At 45.2% G+C, this 20766-nt stretch overlaps 1 protein-coding gene across 5 annotated transcripts; it reads right to left on the bottom strand.

Annotated features, from left to right (window-relative positions):
• Positions 1–464: 464 nt before the first annotated feature.
• LOC147185661 (rho-associated protein kinase 2-like) lies at positions 465–20723 on the bottom strand. Of its 5 annotated transcripts, XM_086103976.1 has the most exons (33): positions 20495–20723; positions 17897–17978; positions 17379–17479; positions 16746–16883; positions 15883–16143; positions 15613–15757; positions 15341–15479; positions 14193–14284; positions 12178–12337; positions 11389–11485; positions 11228–11310; positions 11091–11139; positions 10855–10990; positions 10653–10744; positions 10021–10267; positions 9241–9347; positions 8961–9120; positions 8619–8779; positions 7815–7999; positions 7641–7710; positions 7397–7500; positions 6760–6946; positions 6271–6364; positions 6100–6194; positions 5830–6018; positions 5151–5313; positions 4767–4976; positions 4290–4357; positions 4103–4191; positions 3484–3562; positions 2898–3165; positions 2482–2749; positions 465–1383 (listed from the first exon to the last, which is right to left on the bottom strand). In XM_086103976.1, the coding sequence occupies exons 1-33, from the start codon at positions 20588–20590 to the stop codon at positions 1308–1310; spliced, it is 4491 nt and encodes a 1496-aa protein (XP_085960102.1). In that variant the 5' UTR covers positions 20591–20723; the 3' UTR covers positions 465–1307. The 5 variants fall into 5 exon arrangements, with proteins under 5 accessions (XP_085960102.1, XP_085960103.1, XP_085960099.1 ...); XM_086103977.1 differs by lacking the exon at positions 4767–4976; XM_086103973.1 differs by lacking the exon at positions 4767–4976 and having other exon boundaries at positions 465–929.
• Between the last annotated feature and the right edge of the window lie 43 nt (positions 20724–20766).

Genomic DNA, 20766 nt, shown 5'->3' with positions numbered 1-20766 from the left:
ATTGGAACGAGTTTCACTAAAATTCTGTTTGTGTTTGCCGGTACCTGTAGTTATGAGTGTACATGTGTGTCGAGGTCAAAAGTTTAGTGGTCATTCAACCAGGACTGAGTCATTCACACTGATCGGGAATACATTCGATGTGCAGTGTGAAGTACAATTTTTAGCAGATGGCTAACATGGTGAGCTATTCCATTATGTATGATGAGTGCCAGTTGGCTTTAGGCGCTTTCTGAAAGATTAATGTAAGCCCACTCCTACTACCAGAACCTTGGAAGGGAAATAAAACTATTCTGGTCAAACACTCACTGAAAAAAACAAAAAACGCTGTAGTGTGAAGTACAGAAATCATTTCTTATTTCTTCTTTTTCTTTCATTGTATGCATGTTAATTGTTGATAAACACTGTAAGTGTGAGTGTAGGGTGTACCTTGAGAGACCTTGATGGAATGAGGACAGGAGCTCTAGAAAATGGATCCATGTGTAATTTTATTGGAGAATTGGAACAAAAAAAACAAACAAAAAATTGCTTGAGTTTTCATTAAAAAGGCAACTGTCAAATGTGATCCAAAAAAAAAAAAAGGTAACTGATGTCCCAATATTAATGTGCAATTTCGGTCTGTAAACTATTTCCAGACAAGCCCGTGTTGATGTGATAATACTACATGCTCAGGAAAAAAAATACAATCCACGTGTCCTAAACCTCTTCATTTGATGCACGCACCCCTTTGCACTTCAAACACAAATGTGACAGTTCGTTTTTTGTTCCTAATGTCGATTTGACAAATTGCCATCATGTAAAAGATTGTGCTCTTGTTCCTTGTTTTTTAAAAAAAAGTTCAGAGTAAAACTAATTTCCTGAAGAGTAACACGTGTTGGCACGCTGCTGTCAATCATCCACAAGGAAGAATCCCTTCGCTGAGTCAGGGTTAACTGGAGGAGAAGAAATAGACATGAAATGATATATTAAAAAAAATAATAATAATTAAACACACACACACACACGCTGCCAATGGCACACGCCCACACAATAAGCATAAATAAAAAAAAATAAAATAGAATAATTGCACTCTTGGACAAAGACATCACTTCATGTCAAATAGATGTGTCCCTGTTTCCCTCCAGGAAAAAAATAACAAATAAGTAGTACCATGCTGTGGAAAACAAATTAAAAGCCCGTTCTGGAAATGGTTATTTGTAACTCTTCTGAATTCACTGCAAGTGTCAGGCCACACACAAAGAACGTGCTTGTAATCCAGATGCAACCGTGCAGAGGCCAAGTTACCCTCCTTCCCCCCTTTGTCACTTCTTTCAGAGGAAAATATCATCATCACTGTCGGTGTCGTCCAACGACCACCTCAAGTCTTTCAGGCCAAAATCAAGCAATCTGAAACGGTAAGTCGGAGGTTCAACTGAGGGCCGTTAGTGAGCGGCGACAATAAATCAGGGGGGGGGGGGTGCAGAGCTGTGAGTTGAACGATGAAGGGGTTAAATCGGTGTTGCTGCATGCGGCCCGACAGGAGGGTGCTCCTGGGGGGGGTGCATGGTAGCTCAGCTACTTACAGTCTCCCAAACATGGGAAACAATAGAATGATGAATGAAGAGGTCAGTGGAGGATGATGCGTAGCATGGGGCCGCTGCTGAGGGGCGAGAGCCAGTTAGCGTGGGGCGAACAGGAAAAGATAAAAACAGACGGCTGACAGACTGTGTGGTTGCCAATCGGCTTCATGTAAAATATCCGTTGCTCTAAAGCACAACGCTTGCTTCCGTTCAGGTGGGCATTTGTGAGCATACGGAACACATACGAACATTAATACGGTGAAGCCCATTCATTTCACGATTCAACATTTGCTATAACACACCTATTCTTGCCCGTCCATTAATTTTTATGCTCTCTCTGTAAAGCCCGAAGACACAAAAGCGCCACGTAAGAAGACTAGCTAGCACGAGCCACTGGCTAATAGCCAGCTAGCTTGACAGCTAACAGTAGCGCGATTCCAGTCGACGTCAGACAGGCAGGTGAGGCTCCGTGGGTTTGACGTTGGAAAAAGCAAACTGGTAAACTTTTCTCAACGTTGCAGTGGACATTGCGGTGCAAATTTTTGCTATTTAATGTAACTCCGATGAATAGCGGGGGTTCACTCTAATAGTTACCAAAAAATTAAATAACAGGCATTGAAGTAAAGTGGCAACATAACCGGAATTTGGATACTAATCATCACGACTGCAGTAGCCAAGTCAAAATAACTACAAATATTTGGATGATAAACACTTACAGGCAACAAAATTTTAAATACAGCGGTAACTGAGTGTGCCTTTTTGTGTCGGTCATGACGTACTCTTATGCTGCTACATGCCATTCGTAACCTGGAAATGTCTTATGGCGACATCATCGGAAACCGAGGATCCCCCACCCCTGCCATCGCAATAATAAACTGTCATGTACAGAGACTACAAAGTGTCAGGACAGTGTCGGAACCCTTACCTGGCTTTCCCGGATGGCTGCTGGTGTCTGGAAGACGAGATTCTCATCGCCCCGCGATGCGGCGAAATCTGCGGCGAGCCCCTGGGTGACGGGCGGGGCGAAACGCGGGGGGAGGATCGGGGCGGTGCCTCAGGTAGGTGGGCCGGAACGGCGGACTGCGGGTGTTTCCTGGGGATGCGCTTGAGGAGGTGGCTAACCCATCGCTGCTGCTCCTCCCGGCTGCCGGTCAGCAAGAGCAGCTCTTTGGCGGTGGACATGTCGTAGTTCACTGTTCACGGACAAGAAACTTATATTGAATACGTGTCAAAATGAATTAAGTGAAATAAATGGGTTACGTCCCCCCAGCCACCCCATTTGCCCTTACACCCCCCCACGATCGACTGGTTGGACGCCCCTGGATTAAGTTCTACACTGACCTTTGCAGGGCACAATGACCTCCTCCTTCCTGTCCAGGTGGTCCTTGTGACACTTGACACGGCAGCGGCGGCACTCGAGGGCCGGCGGCGGCTTGAAGACGTGCCACAGCGGCCGAGTGCACGCCTCGCAGCTCGAGGGGAAGTGATAGAGCGTGAGGATGAACTCGTGGCCCTTGTGGTTGATGTGAGAGGGGCGCTCGCCGAAGGGCGTGGTCTCCATGAAGACCTCCTGATCACGCTTGCTCTCGCCCTCGTTGGCGTACAGGATCTGGAAGGAGTTTGGGGTTTCTTTATTTTAAGAACTTATTTGATTCATTCTGCTTGAATCGCGTGATTAATTGGTTATCGGTATTTTATTCGGCCCAATATCAGAATCGGCCGGCCTCAAACACGTTTGAAATTGACATTGCAGTAAGCATAGCTGGCCACTAGTGGGCAATGTAACTTTGAAGTGAATTTAACTGGGTTTAAAATTTAATGTACAGTAATCCTCCACATTGTCATGGTTCACACGTTTCATTTTGCTGGCAGTGAGGTGCAACAGGAGGGAAAAAAAAGTTTCATTTATATTGTATGATCGCCTTACCTGAAATATCCGTGGGATTTCTACAGCGTCTGCACGGTACACGTCAGTCTGAGTGACAGGTCGCACATGAAAGAGCTTGCTGCAGCAGGCAAGAAGAGACAATAGTTGAAAATAAACAAATGATGAATGTGGTCACAGTACACCACTTCTAGGGATTTTTTTTGGCAAGTTAAAACTTTAAGATGGTCTCGAAATTCAAAAAATAAAATGTATTGATTTTAAATGATTTCTTGTTGCTCTGCGAGGGCAAATGTCCGATCGGGAGTTAGACATTGCGGTCATGTTCAAGCTATGAATCATCATCTTTTTCGGGATTCTCGTCTCTATTTCGGAGCGAGAACATCATTAAAGTTGAATGATTCCTGGCCCCGGCGTGTTGGAGGTGGCTCGGGGCAAATCATTTAGCTCAGTCGGAAGGTGTTGTATAAAAAAAAATCTATCGTGACACAATGTTCAGTCCATCCTCAAATTGAAAATCAGGATCATCCGTTTGTTTCGATACACTTTTGGGGGGAAAATTAGAAAAAATAATCCACGATATCCTGTTGCAAGGATGATTTTGACTAATATGACTGTCGATTCGTGATTTAAAAGTAGAAATTAAAGCAGACAGACTCACTCTATGTCCAAGATCATGAAAGGGTTGGCCTGTTCTCGGTCCTGCTCGCTATTGTAGAACAGAATCTTTTTACTGCTAACCACAACAAACTGTTGAAAGGAAACAAGGGTCAAATTTGGTTAAAAAAAAAAAAAAGAAACAATATAAAAAAAAAAAACATTAAAATTACTCGACGTGATGACGTTACCTTTTTGTCCCAGCCGAAGCGCTTTGTGTGCTTGGTTGGGAGTGAAAGCCAGCCCTCCAGTCTGGAATCTAAAACGACACAAACATTTATTTATTTCATGAGGTCACTGATGGAATTTTATTTGAATAAATTAATTCTCCCTCAATATGTCCGTGTGTGCCTAGACCCCCCCCCCCCCCCAACATGTATTGTACATAACAAAACCACGTGTCTCTTTTGAAGTCAGAAGTCAGGCTGTGATTATGCATCAGTGGACATCAAGGATATTAAGACACAGCAGAACCCGAGTAAACAGAGTCGAGGGATTAGCTGACATCATGCTGAGCTCAACCGTGGTCAGATTTTTTTTTTTCCATGCACAGACTGAGACCAAGTTGGATAAAAAGTTAGTCTCGAGCCCTGATGTCTATCAAATAGCGGTAGTAGTTTGAAGCTTCAGGCCTTTCTTTAGTTTTCACCGCCATGCAGCGGGGTCACCTGCAAGATCAGGCTCAGGCTGCTGATAGGTGAGAGCCAGGGGACGCTGGCCCCGCTCCTCACTTTCAACTTTTTCTTCATCCTCCGAGTCAGAGTCAAAGAGAGAGTGCGCCGAACGGAGGTCGGGACGGGTGTCCACGCGCACTGATTTGTGTGTGCGCTCGTAGGTGAAGGACATTGATTCGGAGGTGTGTGAGTGAGTAATGCACACTGCGCCCAAAGGGGAAGAGGGGGGTGGGGGGTGCGGAAAAGTGGAGGAAGAAAAAGGTCAGAAACACCGCAGATGATGGTGCAGAATATTAAGTAAAAAGGAGATGAGACGGAAGACTTTCAAGAAGTGACGGACACTAATTGTATGCTTCAAATGGAAAGGCTCGCCGTTACCTGGGTAGCCTTCGCCCACGTCCAGGTCGCTGCTGATGCTGGTGGTGTCCAAAGAGTGAACGCTCAGGGAGGTGAGCTGGCACCGCAGCTGCTCGATGTCGCTGTCCTTGCTGGCTAATGTCATCTGAAGCTCCTGACGCACTTGGTTCTCCTCTGCTATCACCTGTGTGACACACACAAAAACAGGCAAGGATGAAATTTGCTTTTGCAGTCGCCAGATGAAATATCCGCCCCCCTTGAAAGGAATGGAAATGCCGTTAATCTGTTCCAGCCTCCCTAAAATACCCCAATAATTGCTTTTGTGATGTCTATTTAAAGCACCCTAGAAACATGATAAACACAAAACATAAATAAATAGAATGTAAACAATGAAACGGTGATGGTATGACTTCTTCACGTTTCATGAAGATGCAGTCATAGTCAATCCTTGCAGATGATAAGGAATATATGCCTGTGAGGATAGTTATGTCTACATTTAGCAGCTTTAAGTCTTTTTTTTTTAAAGGATTGTTAATGATCTGTTCAACTGCTATTTGTTGTGAGGTGAGTTGAGTTCACTGTCACCACAACACAGTAAAAAGATTCTGCTCACTCCAATCTCAAGGGACCACTGTATCTGCTTTCCTCTTCATGTATTAGGATGCATATCAAGCCACGAAGTCATCGTGGGCGTACTCACCGCCTGCATTTCTGACAGCTCTCGCTGGTATTTGATAATGGTGCTGTTGAGTTTGTCCTTCTCCGATCGCAGTTCCAGTTGGAGCTTCCTGTTCTCCTTCTCCTTCTTGTGCACTTCCGTGTCGGTGCCTCGATGGCCTCCCCTCGCCGGCTCCCTCCGGTTCATCACCTCGGCGAGCTTGTTGATTGCCTGCGTGACGGGCCACACGATTTGGTGCCGTGCGTAACGTTCAGAGTGAAATCACAAGCCCGCTTGACACACGAGACACACCTGAATTTTGAGCGTCCTTTCAGTCTGCAGCTGCTTTTCAAAGGCCACGATGAGAGTGCTCATGTTCTGCTCCTCATCCTTTGAGTCCTGGAGCTCTGCGGTACATCAACGGCCGATGTTGATTTGCAGAATAGATGGCAAAGCATTTTTTTTCCCCCCTGGAGCTCTCACGTTGCTGCAGTTCTTTCAGCTGGTTGTTGAGCTCCTCCTTCTCGCTGGCGAGGTTGGCCACATCCACGGTCAGCGTGCGATTGGACTCTTCCAGCTGGGAATGAGACAAATCGGCTCAAACAAGTGTTCTTGAATTACTGGCCACAAATTGCAGGCCATAAATCGCACTTTGGTCAAACCCGTTGTTTTTTGTTTTGTTTTTAACATGCTCTATATATACATTTGGATGAGGTTGGGAGAGTCGTAGTGTTTGTATTTATCTACTACTATTACAAAATATTTTAGCATTAAAAGAAAAGTAAGATTTCTATTGGGTGGGGGGGGGGGGGGGCTGAAATAAAACTTATCAGACCCTTGGTTGAGATTTAGTGACAACTAGTGGAAAGGCAGCAGAATGCAGACAACTGTCGATCCAGAGTGGTAATTGACATAACCCCACTGACAATTTAACCCAAATCCAAATTGGAAATCTTTTTGGTGGCGCCTCACCGAGCTGATGGTGGCCTCCTTGTCGCCGAGCTCCTGTTTGTGTCTGGCCATCATGTCTTTGATCTCCAGCTCCTTCATGATCTTCTCCTTCTCCAGATCAGAGTACTGCTCCTCGGCGATGGAGCGCGCCAACTGCTCAGAGTCGGCCTTGGTCAGGCTGACTTCCAGCTGGGAAGTGAGTGATTCCCTGTGGTAGGGAAGTGTGTGGGAGGGGGGGGGGGGGGGCGGAACCAATCAATGACAGTGGTGGTGGGGGGGGGGGCCGTATGATTCTCTAACATCTGTTCTAATTTAGCATCGACTTGAAAGCAAAAACACCTTCCCATTTTTTTATTGGAAATAAATTCAGGCGTCAAGTGGTTTTAATTTACCACCCATGTTTGTTATCTTCTGTTTTAAAGGAAAAATACCGTCCATTCTTGTCTTTTGGGGTGAGAATATGATCAGGAAAGTTTCATTTTTTTCGATGAGGCTCATAGTTACGATGCCTACTTGCAGTAATAAGGCTGCTCTTTACACCGCCAAGTGGCATAAAAGTAAATTGCATGAGAGTGGAAGCCCCGCGGCATAAAAAAAACCTTGTTGCTCCTTTGTGCCACTTGAATATTTATACGGTGCATTACGCTTGCGCCATTACCTCTCCTCCTGGTACTCTTCCAGACGCTGCTGAGCCTCTTTGTACAAGGTGCTCCTCTCATCGCACTCTTCCTTCAACTCGCGGATCTGCGTCTTGTAAAGGGTCTAACACAGAAGCAGGGTTTCCTATTCATTTCAAATCACAAAACTCGCACAGGGGTTAGCTAACCAAACAACGCTGACTGTCAAACGCGGTGGAAAAATTCCCGAGAGCGCGCGCACAGAAAAAGGGGATGAAGTTCTACCGTGAAATATTGTTCCGCCTCCAGCTGGTCCTTTAAATCTTTCAGCAGGCCTTCCGACTCTTGCTTCTCCCTGCAACGGCACCATCAATCTGTCACGCCCACAACGGTTTCTTTCAATCAACATATGTGCTTTCGATCACGCACGCTCGTGTGCGGGGCTGGGGGGGACCTGACCTGCGCAGCGCTTGGTTTTGTTTCTCCAGGACCTGCTTCATCTCCAGCAGTTGGTTGAGCTCCTGCTTGAGCTGCTTCTCGGAGGTGTGCAGGACGGTCACCTGCTGTTTCTCCATTTTCAGGTCACTCTGGGCCAAGCTGCGCTTGTGAACCTCCTGCTCCAAACGCAAGCTCAAGTTCTTTACCTGCGTGAGGAGAGTGCCCGTATGATGAATCACCCGCTCGACTTTTAGGAATTTTGCAGATGATGCTTTGTCATTTAATTAAAACCAGGGACAGGGGTCAAGTGCCGGCGTGAAGAAATCACCTACAGTTTCAACTATAAAATGTAAAATCAGTTGGGATTGTTCGATACCACTGCAAATATTCATTCTTTGAATACTCACTGATACCGAGTACCAATACTTCTGATACATTTGATATATCTATCGACTTTCATTTCAACGCAATGATAAAAATTTGTGAACAAAGACCTTTTTGACGCAGATGATGATTCGCCAATGTGTCAAACTGCCATAGTATGGCACCAACGAGTGCTTAATCAAAGTCTGATTTTTTTTTTGCCGATACTGTCGGTGTCTGGTATCGACAGTACCAATTCTGATACCTGGAATTGATACTCGCCCATCCCTAAACATTTAGTTTAAAATATTACCATTAAAAAGAAATGGAATACAAATGAAGAAGTGCAGGCGGCAAAGACTCTCCATCCACCACCCCCCCCCCAAAAAAAAAAACGAGTATCACTTCATCTCCCTACGCGACCCAATAACCTTGTGATAAGTCGTATAGCACCAAGCTCACATCTTCGGAAACTCTCTCCTTCAGCGCCTGCAGCTCGTCCAGTTTGTGCTGCGCCTGTTTGTAATCGCAGTCGAGCATGGAGTGGTCTTTCTTCAGCTGCAGCAGCTTGGCTTCCAGCTCCTGCTTCAGAGTGCGCTCCTCCTGAAGGCTGCGCTCCATCTCTGAATGACAAAACAAATAATTTGGATGAAAAATAGTTTTTAAGCAGGGGAAAGATTTATTTTTTTTATTGCTACTCATAACCTGATTGTTATAGATAAATTCAGAATCGTTTCAAGGTAACGTTACAAAGAATGCCTTTAAATGCAGAGTTTACGCAAGGTCAAGTGACCGTTCGCTCACCTTTTAAGGTCGTAGATTTCGCCACCTCTATTGACTGATAAATTTGGTTTTCATCCGCCAACTTGGCCTTGGTAGCTTTGTGTTCACCTTCCTCCTGCTCCAGACTCTGTTGGAGGGACTTCAACTTGAACGTCAGCTCGATCTCTTGGTTGCTCTTTTCCTAAATGGTCAGAGCGAGAGTTTACAGGTTAAAACTTTTTTTAAGTTTGCGTACTATTTCCCTCAAACCATCAACACCCAAGTTCGGTAAGTCCAGTAGTTAAAACGAGAAGAAGCCAACCTTCTCAAGGTTATTGAGCTTCTCCTGCAGTTGGTTCTTTTCAGTCTGGAAGTTGGATAAACATGACTTCATTTCTTTCACCTCCTCTTTCAGGCCAGATGTGTGTCCTGAGGTAGGTGAATACAAGTGTACATACATAATAAGTCCTTAAACTTGTACTTATTCACGACAACCGAGAGGAAAAAAAACCCACAGTCGAAGCTACATAGAAAACAACCTGACATCCAATGGCGAGACATGATGACATCATGTTCCTCCATGTTGGGCCCCAAAATAAATCATATATTTTTCACTTGTACCTATCTCCGCCCATTTTTTTTAACCAATAAGAGAGGAAAAATGCAGTCAACGTGCAAACAGGCCACACTCTGTTCTTCAATGTCTCCAATGAGCATTCAAATCAAGTTTTCCAAACAGCATCACGCAAGAGGTTCTGGTGCCGCTTCAAGCTTTGGCTTCCGTGGCCCTTGCTGCGAGAAAGATGTTTTCACCCACTGATGACCGGAAAATTTCCAAAGATTTACTCCAAATAAATAATTGACATCTTATTCGCCTGTCACAAGTCCAAGTTGCGCATGAGGCGGAATTTATCACCGCAGCAGATGTAAACATTCTCTTCAGTATATTTAAAAAAACAAAACAAAACATTAGGTGATCCATTAAGTATTTTGGGTCATTTGATTAAGATTCAGATCATTAAAAATGGCAACATTGTCATCCATAATGATAGTTTACAACCACTTGTGTGCACAAAGCTCCGCCATTAAGCAAACGGCTCACCCTGGAGGTCGGCGATAACATCCGTCTTGATGCTGCGCTCCCTCCTCTCAGCCTCCAGCTCGGCCCGCAGTGCCGTCAGCTGCTTCTCCAGCTCCGTCTTGGCCTCCTCCAGCTGCTTGCACTTCTCGTGCGCTTCCCTGAGGCTCAACTCGAGGCTCTGGGTCTGTTTCTGCATCTCCGCTTGGTTCTTCTTTAGCTTCGTCGCTGTCTCCTGCTCCGCCTGAAGTGTCCCGGCCGCCTCCTCGAGCTGCCGATGAGAAGGAAGTGATGTGAAGGATTAACATAAATGATAATATTTAGTATAATTATTAGAACCTCTTCATCAATTTAAGTCCTTATAGTCATGTTATTTATTTTTTTGGTACCTCTTCTAAAATGCCGTGTCATGTCGAAGTGATACATCCTGACTAAGAGACAATCTTTGTATGTCAGGGAGGAGCTAAGTTTAGTTTCTGTTATTCATGGCAGTTCCGAAAAGTCTTCGCCAAATGTACGCATGTACCGTTGGAGCTTTAGAACTTTTTTTTGTGTTGTGGTGCGTACTGAAGTAGAGGAATATTTAATCTCATATTCTGAGAAAACGCTCAGGGGTGAACACTTTCTGACATCACCCTTAGTCCTCTTTCCCTCACTTGTTTCTGCAGCTGGATGTTCTTCTCACTGGAGATCTGTGAATTGTGGTTCTTTTTCTTGAGATCCTCGAACTGGTCCTTTAGGTTATTCACTAGCGTGGAAATGACAGAAGTACGAGATCGATGAAGCAAAAGGTTTCATGTGACGTCATAGGTTTAAAAACAGAATGACGCTCGGTCCCAGTGAAATAAGGCTGCTCACATTCGTTCTCCAAGCCGCGTTTCCTGTCCGTCTCAATCTCGACTTTGCGTTGGTTCTCGGTACTCTGATGCTGCAGCAGCGCGTGCTCGCGCTCTATCTGCCTCAACGAGGCCTCCACACGCTGTCTGCTGTTCATCTAATCAGAGAGACAAGAACACAATACACTCAGGCTAAGCGGGTTGGAGGTGGGGGGGGGGGGGGAACTGTTGCCGAGCTGCAATGGCATCCATCCTCACCTCCTTGTCTAATTCCTTGACTAACTTGTCTAAACGATTCGTGGCATTTCTGTGGAAACAAATCAGTTGTCATGACAGAATATTGAGTCCAAATGTTCCACGTCGTTTTTTTTTTCTTTACGGAGTTCCGCTCGTACCGAAACTTGTGCTCCAGCTCGTCTTTGGTCTGCATTTCATGGTCGAGCTGCTCCTCCAGTTCATTCAGTTTTTTCTGCAGTTGCTAACAAACATCAAAGGACAATTCTACTACCTTGTCTCTATGAATTCCGTTTCGCACTTGATGCGAACAAATGCTTACTTCTTTCTTGTTGTCAGAGCGCTCTTGCTTTTCCTCTCCTTTTTCCTTTTTGTTCTCCGAATCTTGCGCTGAGCTGTTATTCTTTCCCTTCAGCAACCTGAGAGAGAGAAAGAGAGAGAACAAAGTCAAGCTTGAGCAACAGTTTGTAGTTTTTTTCATGTATATAAAACAACCACATTTATATCTTAAGGACTCTGAGACCATCGCGCGACTGGATTTGTTTTGATTATGATGAGCATGCGAGATGTTCAATCGTTCGCAAATCTGCAAATCATTACGTGACCCCCTCAACATGGTTTTTCATGATAAACAAGGAATCGAAAGCCATTTTAGCAAGATGGGAAAATGGCTTAGGCAATATTTTCATCTGCATCCGCAGATCCTTTAGACGAGACAGCTGACGCTTATGTAAAAAAAAAAAAAAAAAGAAAAGAAAAAAAAAAACCCTCAAGCACTCTGACAGCTTCAAACCCAAAATGGATTTTTTTTTCTGCATGCATGCATGCATGCATGCACGAGAGCATGCAGGCTTAGGGAGCTTATGATGAGAGACGAGGGCAGTTTTGGGCCGGCTGTCAGAACAAGGCAGCACAGTGTGAAGACTGAACAAGCATACAGTGTGTGAAATCTGGTAGGCTCTATTTAAAAAAAAAAAGGTAGCTGCCGTGGCCTCTGTTTCCTGCGTCAGAGGCCTGCATTGCTTTTGCTACACGTGAGAGTCATTAAAAAAAATAAAATAAAAAATTAACGTAATCAGCTCTCAGGATAAAAGAAAGAAAAAAGACTTACTGGTCTTCCTTGAAGTAGGTGAAGCCGACAAATGGAAGCTGGTTGCCCACAAAGGCTTTCGGCGGAGGGAAGGTCTCGGCGGCTCCTTTATCATCCTCAAAGTCGTCAAAGTTGCTGGTGTCGATGTCGCTGTTCAGCTCAGGTACGACGGGAGCGACGGCTGTCGAGAGACATTGAAACCGTTTGAAGGGCTTCAAAAGTGCCTTTCACAAGTGGAGCAGGCTTTGGCTGCGCTGCTCATAGTAAAAAAAAAAAAAAAAAAAAGGAAAAAGAAAAAGGAGAGAGAGAGAGAGACTTGGGCATGGCTATCGTGACCTCAGACCACTGCTCCTTTTTTCACGCACAGTGCTCACTTTGTGCGCACGCACACACACACGCAAGCTCGCACGCACACATACACAGCGGCTTCCATAAATATAGCCTTAACGCTGTTCTCTTCTCAGGGATGCACATTTAAAAAAAAAAAAAAGAAGAAAAAAATCCTGTCAAAAGATGACACATAAAGGGCAATAGGTGAAGTAAGGCCCTCTATCTTGGCTTGAAAGAAAATGATCACTTCCATTTGTAGGCTTGTTCTCCATAACGTGTGTATTCTTAACACTTTAAGAAACGCGCACCAACTTTAAGCGTTCTTCCTTGGCTCAAGCCAATAGAGCTTTTGAATAATCCACAATGTTAAGAATCACCAACGAAATTGAATAGTGCCCGTGGCGATCACTCAGCAGTGAACAAAACGTCATCCAAATCGGTTTCGGAATCTTCTTGGCAGAACATTAAAGAAGAGAAAAATAATAATAAAGTGACAAGGGCTCTTCCTCGCAATCTTAATTCATCCTCATGAAAGTCGAGCGCGGGGAATTGAAGCAAATCGGGATAAAAAAAGCCAAAACGTGGTGGCCGTTGCGGCTCCGTTTCCCAGAATGCACCCTGATAGAGGGTGGCTAATGACAGGCAGCGGAGGCCACAGTGACAGCGAGGGAACGGGCGCAAACCCCGCTACCGGGGCATCCCTTCTCATTAGGCCCTGCCGCACGGCCGGCCCCACCCGCCCCTACGAGGAGGGTCCCTCTGCCAGCCACGTCCTTCCACTCACCCGCTGGGACCAAGTCTTCGCTCGAACCTACGAGGCGCACGGCGTTGGAGGGGCATTGTTTTTTATTTTTAAACTGGAGGTTGTTTTTTGTGTGCGGCACGGCACGGCGGGGGGGGGGGGGGGGTGTCACCTTGCAGACTTGCCAGATTCTAATCACAAGTCATAATGTGTTGTCAAAATGAAAGCCAGGTGGAGCTCAAGTGGGCTGCGTGTTGTATTAGTCACAAAGCCAAGGCTCCCTTCATACTTTGTAGTCCAATTATGAACGCTTCAAACATTCCAAATGTATGGCCAATTTTTTTTGGATGATGTAGGACACCCTTAAAAAAAATAAACATATTCAAATTTACGCTACTTAAATTTTTATTTTTATTATTTTTTTTAAAACAGATTATTTTAAAGTGAAACAAAACAGAATACGGAAGCTCTAAAGTCACCCAAGCTTGATTTCTTTTTATTGTACTGCCGCCTGCTTCTTAAAATGTGCAATTCCTACGGCTTTGCAGGGTTATTTTTATCGCGCTCTTGCTGCGATTAAACCCAAAACAAAACCGCGCGGTGCAAATGTGTCACGTGACCATCCCATGCTTGATAAAAGCCAGACAAAAATTACCTAATGCTTGGCTCACACTTATCGGGCTGCTTCAGAGATTTGCCACAACCTTTTTTTGCTTTGTCGTGACTCTCGAAAGTATTCTAGGAAATTATTATTCCACTATAGACTTCACGAACAGCAGATTTGCTGAGTTCTTCCTGCATCGCCTCCTGAAGGATGAGCACATGGAAAGCATGTGTGCCAAACATCCAGCGCATGGAAGTCCTCCGTCAACTACGGCCGGGGTCCCGTAGCACCAAAATGCTCAAAACAAAAAACAGGAACTAGCAAGCGGAAGGAAGAGAAGATTCCAAAACAGAAACTTACTCGCTCGGATGTTGTCAAAGGTCCACTGATCGCTTTTGAAGAAAGGATGGCTTTTGATCTCCTCCACTCCGGTGCGGCCCAGACGAACCTCCCTGCACACAGCGGGGGGCGTGAAACAATCGGACTGAAAACACCTCCCACCGTCAGCATCAACATCGCAGTCACAACTGACCACTAGGCACGGACCACAGAGACCAGCATGGACAACCGCATGACCGCTGGTGGACGCGCAGCAGAACCTCCTGGGACTGCCCGAGATACTCAATTAACATTCACAGACTGAAGCGTCCCTCCCCCTTGCACCTCGCTGAAACGCAATCTATGCTCCCCCCCCCCCTCTTCTTCCACTGCTGGGTGCCTGAGAGGCGCGGCTGCTTGGCCTTGCCACGTGTGGGACATTCCAAACTCAGCCAACAGGAAGAAAATGGAGGGGCGGGGAGAGCGGAAAGGCAGCAGAGTGAGCTTAAAACTCCCGCTAACATATTAAAAAAAAAAAAAAGCGCAATGGTGAACATTCTGTCATTGGAGAAAAGGGCGATATGAAAGGAGATTGGTGATAACGGGAGGATCCTGGCGTGAGGCGAGCTAAATGTTTCAGCTGACAGAACGGTGAGTGAGAAGGTAAATAAACAGGAGGGAAGAAAAGTGAAAGGCTTCTCTGTATTGAGGGAGAAAGGGTCGTGTCTGAGTCCTCTCAGGTGGGGGCGGGGGGCAGGGGGAAGGACTTGTAAATATAAATAGGAAGCTGTCTCTTCTTCAGGGTCACTTAACTTTTATACCGTAACACTTTCCTTTCCGCAAAAAGCATTCTTCCCTGTTTGTAAAATTTCTTGAATGACTCACAGGGTTGAAAACTATTTCAAGTGGCAAGAATGTCATAAAAAGTCTTTTCATGACATTTTCAAAATATACAATTTTGAGCTTTCCGAAAGCTTACGGCGCCGAATGATTACGTTCGCTGGTTCGTTGGTCGCTTTATGCAAGCCTCGACATAATTGATGGCGCGGTTTTGCAAATCCGTCATTTAATTCGAGGAGCAATAATATTTGTGAAGCAATTTTTTTTTTGGCAGGTTAATATAACAAAATAAAAAAAGAAAATATATGGTGTCACTTCAAGGGGGTGTGAGGGTAAAGACGAGTACAAACCTGTCCGTTAGAAAGGCACAGATGAGGTCTTTGGCCTCCTGGGACATTTCCACATCATCTGGGAAGTTGAGGGAACCTTTGTGGTTCATGATCTTTCCGTACGTTCCCACCAGGGAATCAGCATAGAAAGGCGTTTCCCCTGTGCGACAAGTCATTTCACATATTCGTAACCGAATAGTAATCTGACAAAACAGAAAATGAGCTCTTATCGTGGTACAAATGTTGTTCTTGCTGGGTGCATTACCACGTTACATCCACAAGAGGTCACTCACCCACTAACAGCTCGTATAGAAAGACCCCGACAGCCCACCAGTCGCACTCCCGCCCGTAGTGACCCTCGCTTCCCTGAGACTGCAGCACCTCGGGGGAGATGTAGTCGGGTGTGCCCACGGCGGTGTCACAGTGCACCATGCCTGTCTTTTGGACGCACAGAAACACCTGGTCGATGGTTGTGCACTCTAAACGGCAGGTGGGGCAATTTAGCTAGAAAAAAGTCAACCGAGATTGAGAACAAGGTCCAAAATGCCCAGACGCCAACTTACAGAATCCATCTTCATGCAGGTGCCGAAATCCGCTAGCTTGAGGTGCCCGTGCTGGTCGAGGAGCATGTTGTCCGGTTTGATATCGCGGTGGATGAAGCCCATGGTGTGGATGGCATCCAGGGCCAGCACCGCCTCGGCCGTGTAGAAGCGAGCCCACTTCTCCGGGATGTCGTAGTTCAGGGTGAGAGTGACCATGTCGCCGCCAGCCATGAACTCCATCACCATGTACAGGTGGCGGTCGTCTTGGAAGGCGCAGCACAACTATGGAGCGCACACACGGCAGTGAACATCAGTCACGCGACCCTTGTGAGGATGAAGCGGTTCAGAAAATGGATGGATGGACGTATCATTTTTGCACTTTTTTTTTTTTTACAGCTTCAAGAAATTTCTATAAAACTAGTATATATTTTTAAAATAATTTCTGAAATTAAATTGTCTTACCTTTGTATTTTTTTTTTTACATTTTTAACTTATGTAAATGATTAATGTCACGCAATGATGAGGGGAGGGGGAATAAATATGTGGTTAAAAACATGAAACATTTGTCCAGTTGAGTGTTGAAAAAGTTGCGCATCAAGCAGAAAACCAGAATTTAAAAGATTTCAATGACTTGAAGGTGAGCTTAGTCATAACATCCGCGACTAAATAAATTATAATGCGGCGTGTCGCTTTCTTGTCCTGTAGTCAGATGAATTTTGCGGGCCCCCCTCCTTAACTCATTGACTCCCAAAGACGTTTTTCAACGTCTTTTCAGACTTGGTCCAGAATTGTCTGGTACTGAATGAGTTCATATTTGTTCACTCCGCTCCTGCTTATCACCTCAAGTGAGCATAAGGCGCAACAAAGACGGGACACGCGCACACCTGGATGACCCAGGGGCTGTCGGAGAAGGCCATGATGTAACGCTCCTCCCAGAAGAAAGCCGAATCGCACCGCTTGATCATCTCAAACTTGTTGAGCTTCTTCATGGCGTAAACCTTCCGGGAGGCCTTGTGTCGGACCTGCGGCGGCAAAAATTGGCACGCATAGAAGCGTTAGCTCCCTTGCGAACAATAAGATATATCACGGCGTCGCGACGATGAGGATTATTGACGAGGCAGGAAGCTGTAATTAAAAGGCACACGCCTGGAGAACGACATGCTCGCACATGTTGTTCAACTCCAGCGAAGCACCCCCCCCTTCCCTCCATCACTATCATCCCACGTGCTGCTCCTGTCCAGACAGGCTCGTCGCACAAGACTTCTCACACAAGATCCCTTCCGAGCTTGTGCCTCCAAACTCTTGAATGAATAACAAAGGCCTCCTAGCAACGTTTATGATCATGCTTTAGTTTCATATTTTGTCGCACTCATGTAGCTAAAAACAGTGAAGTGATTTTTTTTAAGCAGTTTCGGTACAAAGCAGACCTTTTTTGATACACCTCGGTCGATTGTGCAGGTGTACCTAACAAAGCGGCTGCCGGGTGTGCGGTTCATTGAGTTCCCGAGGCCTCTCACCAGCTGCACTTCTCCATAAGCTCCTCTTCCGATCAGCTTCACCTTTTCAAAGTCGTCAAGCTTGACCTGCAGCTCGCGCAGCTGGCTCACCGCCTTTTCGTCTGCGAAAGAGACACGTCGCCGTGGCAACACGCGGGGTCAAACTTCAATCGTTCAGGGTTGAGAGGAAAGAGGGTCAGCTGGCGAACGTTGAGATCGGGGGGGGGGGGACGCGAGCCTGGGCTTCATCATACATTTTCTAGCAATTATGTAAGAATGTGTACTATAGATGACAGTGTTGAGAATTTAAGTCAACCTTGTTTTTTATGGAATTGTGGCTTACTTACTATTCACTGACTTCTTTGTCCATTGATGCCAATACTCATCTCCATGGCAACAAGTACATAATTAACCTGTGTATGCACTCTGTGGGCTTTTTGATGTTGTCTGGTGGTGTGTCTTTATTATTAAATTTTTTTTCTTCAAATGTAAAATATATATCTTGGTTGCAAAAAGTTTGGAAACATTGCAGCACTCACATCGGCTGAGAAACGTTTCAATGTTCTTGTTCTTCCGCAGAGCAGGATAGTTCAAATCGTGAGCCAAGGCATTTATGGAATCCTGGAAGGGAAAGAAAATCATCAGCAATTACATACTGACAATATGGGAAGTCAGGAGATGAAATGGAGAGATAATAAAATCTTTTGATAAGACGCAGAGACCAAAACAAAGAAACAAATCAGCCAATCTCAACACAGGACCCCCCGCCCCACCCTCATAGTCAGGCGGACGGTTGGCTGAGCGCCACGGCCTCACTCGTGTCACTGGGCGCATTGGGTTTCAACATGGCATCAAAACGCCAAACGCTTTCGCAACCCGTTAGTGACAGCCATGTGCCTGGTTGGGCAAGAGGGGGCACCGGAACAATTCTGCACCTTTAAATAGCAGCAGTGAGGAGAGATTCCCCCCCCGACCCCCACCGCAGATGGGTGGAAATAGACCAGAGGCTCACATGCTATTTATTGTGCGTCAAACAGCTTATGGCTTTTGCACTGACGTTGCCGTTATGCACACGGCGTGGAAAAAAAACCCCCGTCTATATGTTTTTACTTAAAATAATGTGACCAAAATAGCGTGATAACCTGATAGGTTGTCCACTGTAGCGACCACTGTCCCTGAAAGGGTTAAAGTCATTTATTTTGCATTAGCCTGACAGTTGATGTTGTCATTAAGAGTTCTATTTGCCACAGTTGGACCCTAAAATGTATGATTGCATTTCCATTTTTCAGATTAAAATGTGTTTGAAATTAGAGGTTGACCATTACGGCAAACAAATGGGGCATACAAGATTTTATCAGCTGCGTCAGGCTGATAAAACAATTCTATTGACGATCACGGATCGACTCGTGTTACTTTTGTGCATTTGCGATAAATCCCTTTGACTTGACAAGTTCATTTCTTTGAATTGTTGTTTTCTGGAATCGGAACAAATCTCGACACGATCAAGTATGTAGGTTAAAGGTGGTTTGAAATTAAGACTTTGTAGGATTCAAAAATCATTGCGAAAGTTAGTTTTTTTCTTTTTTAATTCCATTGAGGTGTTTCACTTTGTTTCTCTTGCTCGGTATTTCCTGTTGCTGTGTTGATTCCTGTTGAAAGAGCAAAGTAAAGTCTCCTATTGTTAATGATTATTAATATAAGAACAATAGATTATTGACAACGCAGCGAGGCAAAACAAAAAACATTCAAGTGATGTTTTGCTCTCAACCGTGACCATTCGTTGCTCATTGATAAGCACACCAAAACTTCAAACACCCACCGAACCTTACGAGATGTCAAGTTTTGAGGGGAATTCACAAATTAAAAAAAAAAAAGACGTTTGTGAACAAAAGGGGATGGGGACAATGTGAGGTCAGAGCGGGTTATCGCCGCCTCAATTCCAGGATGTGACCGCACTCTTCCTGCGTGGGAGGTGCCAGAGCAGTTAGTGAGTTTAGCGGACATTGCTGTGTCCATCTGGCTGGATGCTTGGCCCGGTGGCAGTCTTTGCGATGACAAAGTCACAGTGTTATTTTCTTGAAATGACGTTGCATGATGTCATTCACAAAAGTGACAAACAATTCAGAGAATGAGGAAACATTCCTTTCAGGACTACGCTGACTTTTATTTAGGAGTCTGAATGAGACAATGAATGAATAAACTGTAGAATGTTAGGAAAACCAAATACGAAAAGGGGTTGAACTGCTCCTGTATTCCTGATAAAAAGTGATAGGAAGCAACAGCTGGCAAGTGAACTTTGTATTTGGCACAACACAACAGTAGAAAGTCAAAGGTAGCCCAACACTAACCGATTATAACGTGGGTGTTTCTATGCCATTTTAAATTGAATTCCAGCGCTCTTAAAATTTAAGATATCATCCGTCCATGATTCAAGTCGCTTGTCCCCTGGAGCCTATCAGCTGTCTTCGGGTTTCCAATCGTAGGGCACATGTCAACAAACAAACATTCACCTTCACAATCACACCTAAGGACAATTTAGAGTGATCAGTTAACCCATTATGCCTGTTTTTGGAATGTGGGAGGAAACCGGAGTACCTGGAGAAAACCCACATAGGCGCGGGGAGAACATGCAAACTCCAAGAAGGCCGCAGCCTAGAACTGAACCGCAGACCTCTGGACTGTTCTGTCCTTTGAAATATTAAAGGTGCTACTCAAAACCTAACCTAACCGAACACACACACACACACACACACACTGACATTTTAGGAGTCTTTACTGAACCTAACATGCCTGTTTTTGGAATGTGGGAGGAAGCCGGAATGCGTAGAACTCTTCACACAGGAAGGGAGTTGAGATTCAAAACTCAGAACTGTATGAAAGACGTGCAGACTATTAGTCCACAGTGCTTCGGATCATAAATGATCATCCTATGATCAGCAATAATCAGAAGTAAGCCCTGAATGTGGAAGTGTAGCTATTATAATCTGTCTCGTGAGTGTTTGTGTTTGCAGGTGTCAAATGAGCTCGTCTAACCGGCGGCCATTAATGACGTGAGCAGAAGATGACGTTCGCACCTCTTGCCCGAGTGTTCCTTCGGTGTGTGTGTGTGTGTGTTTGTGTGTGTGTTTTTCACTCACCAGCAATGTTGCCAAGTTTAACACCGACTCCGGATTCCTCATGAGAACCTCCAGCGTATTTAGCCGGCTTTCCAGTCTGCTCTCCGCCCCGAGCATGCTTAATTAAAATCCTCTTCAGATATCATAAATAAATAAAATAAAAGCACACCGGAAGTGTGATCTTTTGTCTCCCCCTTGAAGTATCTTGGCCCGACTACTCACAAATGGCCAAGGCTGCTCGTGCCACCACTCCGGTAAACGTTCGTTAAAAGTTAGCCAGGTTTATAAATTAT

This window comes from Hippocampus guttulatus, chromosome 23 (genome assembly GCF_054856545.1).
Source record: "Hippocampus guttulatus isolate MCC_2025c chromosome 23, RoL_Hgut_1.0, whole genome shotgun sequence".
NCBI classification, from domain to species: Eukaryota; Metazoa; Chordata; class Actinopteri; order Syngnathiformes; family Syngnathidae; genus Hippocampus; species Hippocampus guttulatus.
The sequence above is the reverse complement of the archived record's forward strand: the minus strand, read 5'-3'. Positions and strand labels throughout refer to the sequence as shown.

Excerpts from the sequence above, each read along its gene's own strand:
- LOC147185661 (XM_086103976.1), bottom strand. The coding sequence starts at position 20,590 with ATGCTCGGGGCGGAGAGCAGACTGGAAAGCCGGCTAAATACGCTGGAG. Across the intron at positions 15,758-15,882 it reads CCTGCATGAAGATGGATTCT|ACAGGCATGGTGCACTGTGA; the intron begins GTAAGTTGGCGT and ends TGCGTCCAAAAG. Across the intron at positions 10,268-10,652 it reads ACATCCAGCTGCAGAAACAA|CTCGAGGAGGCGGCCGGGAC; the intron begins GTGAGGGAAAGA and ends TCTCATCGGCAG.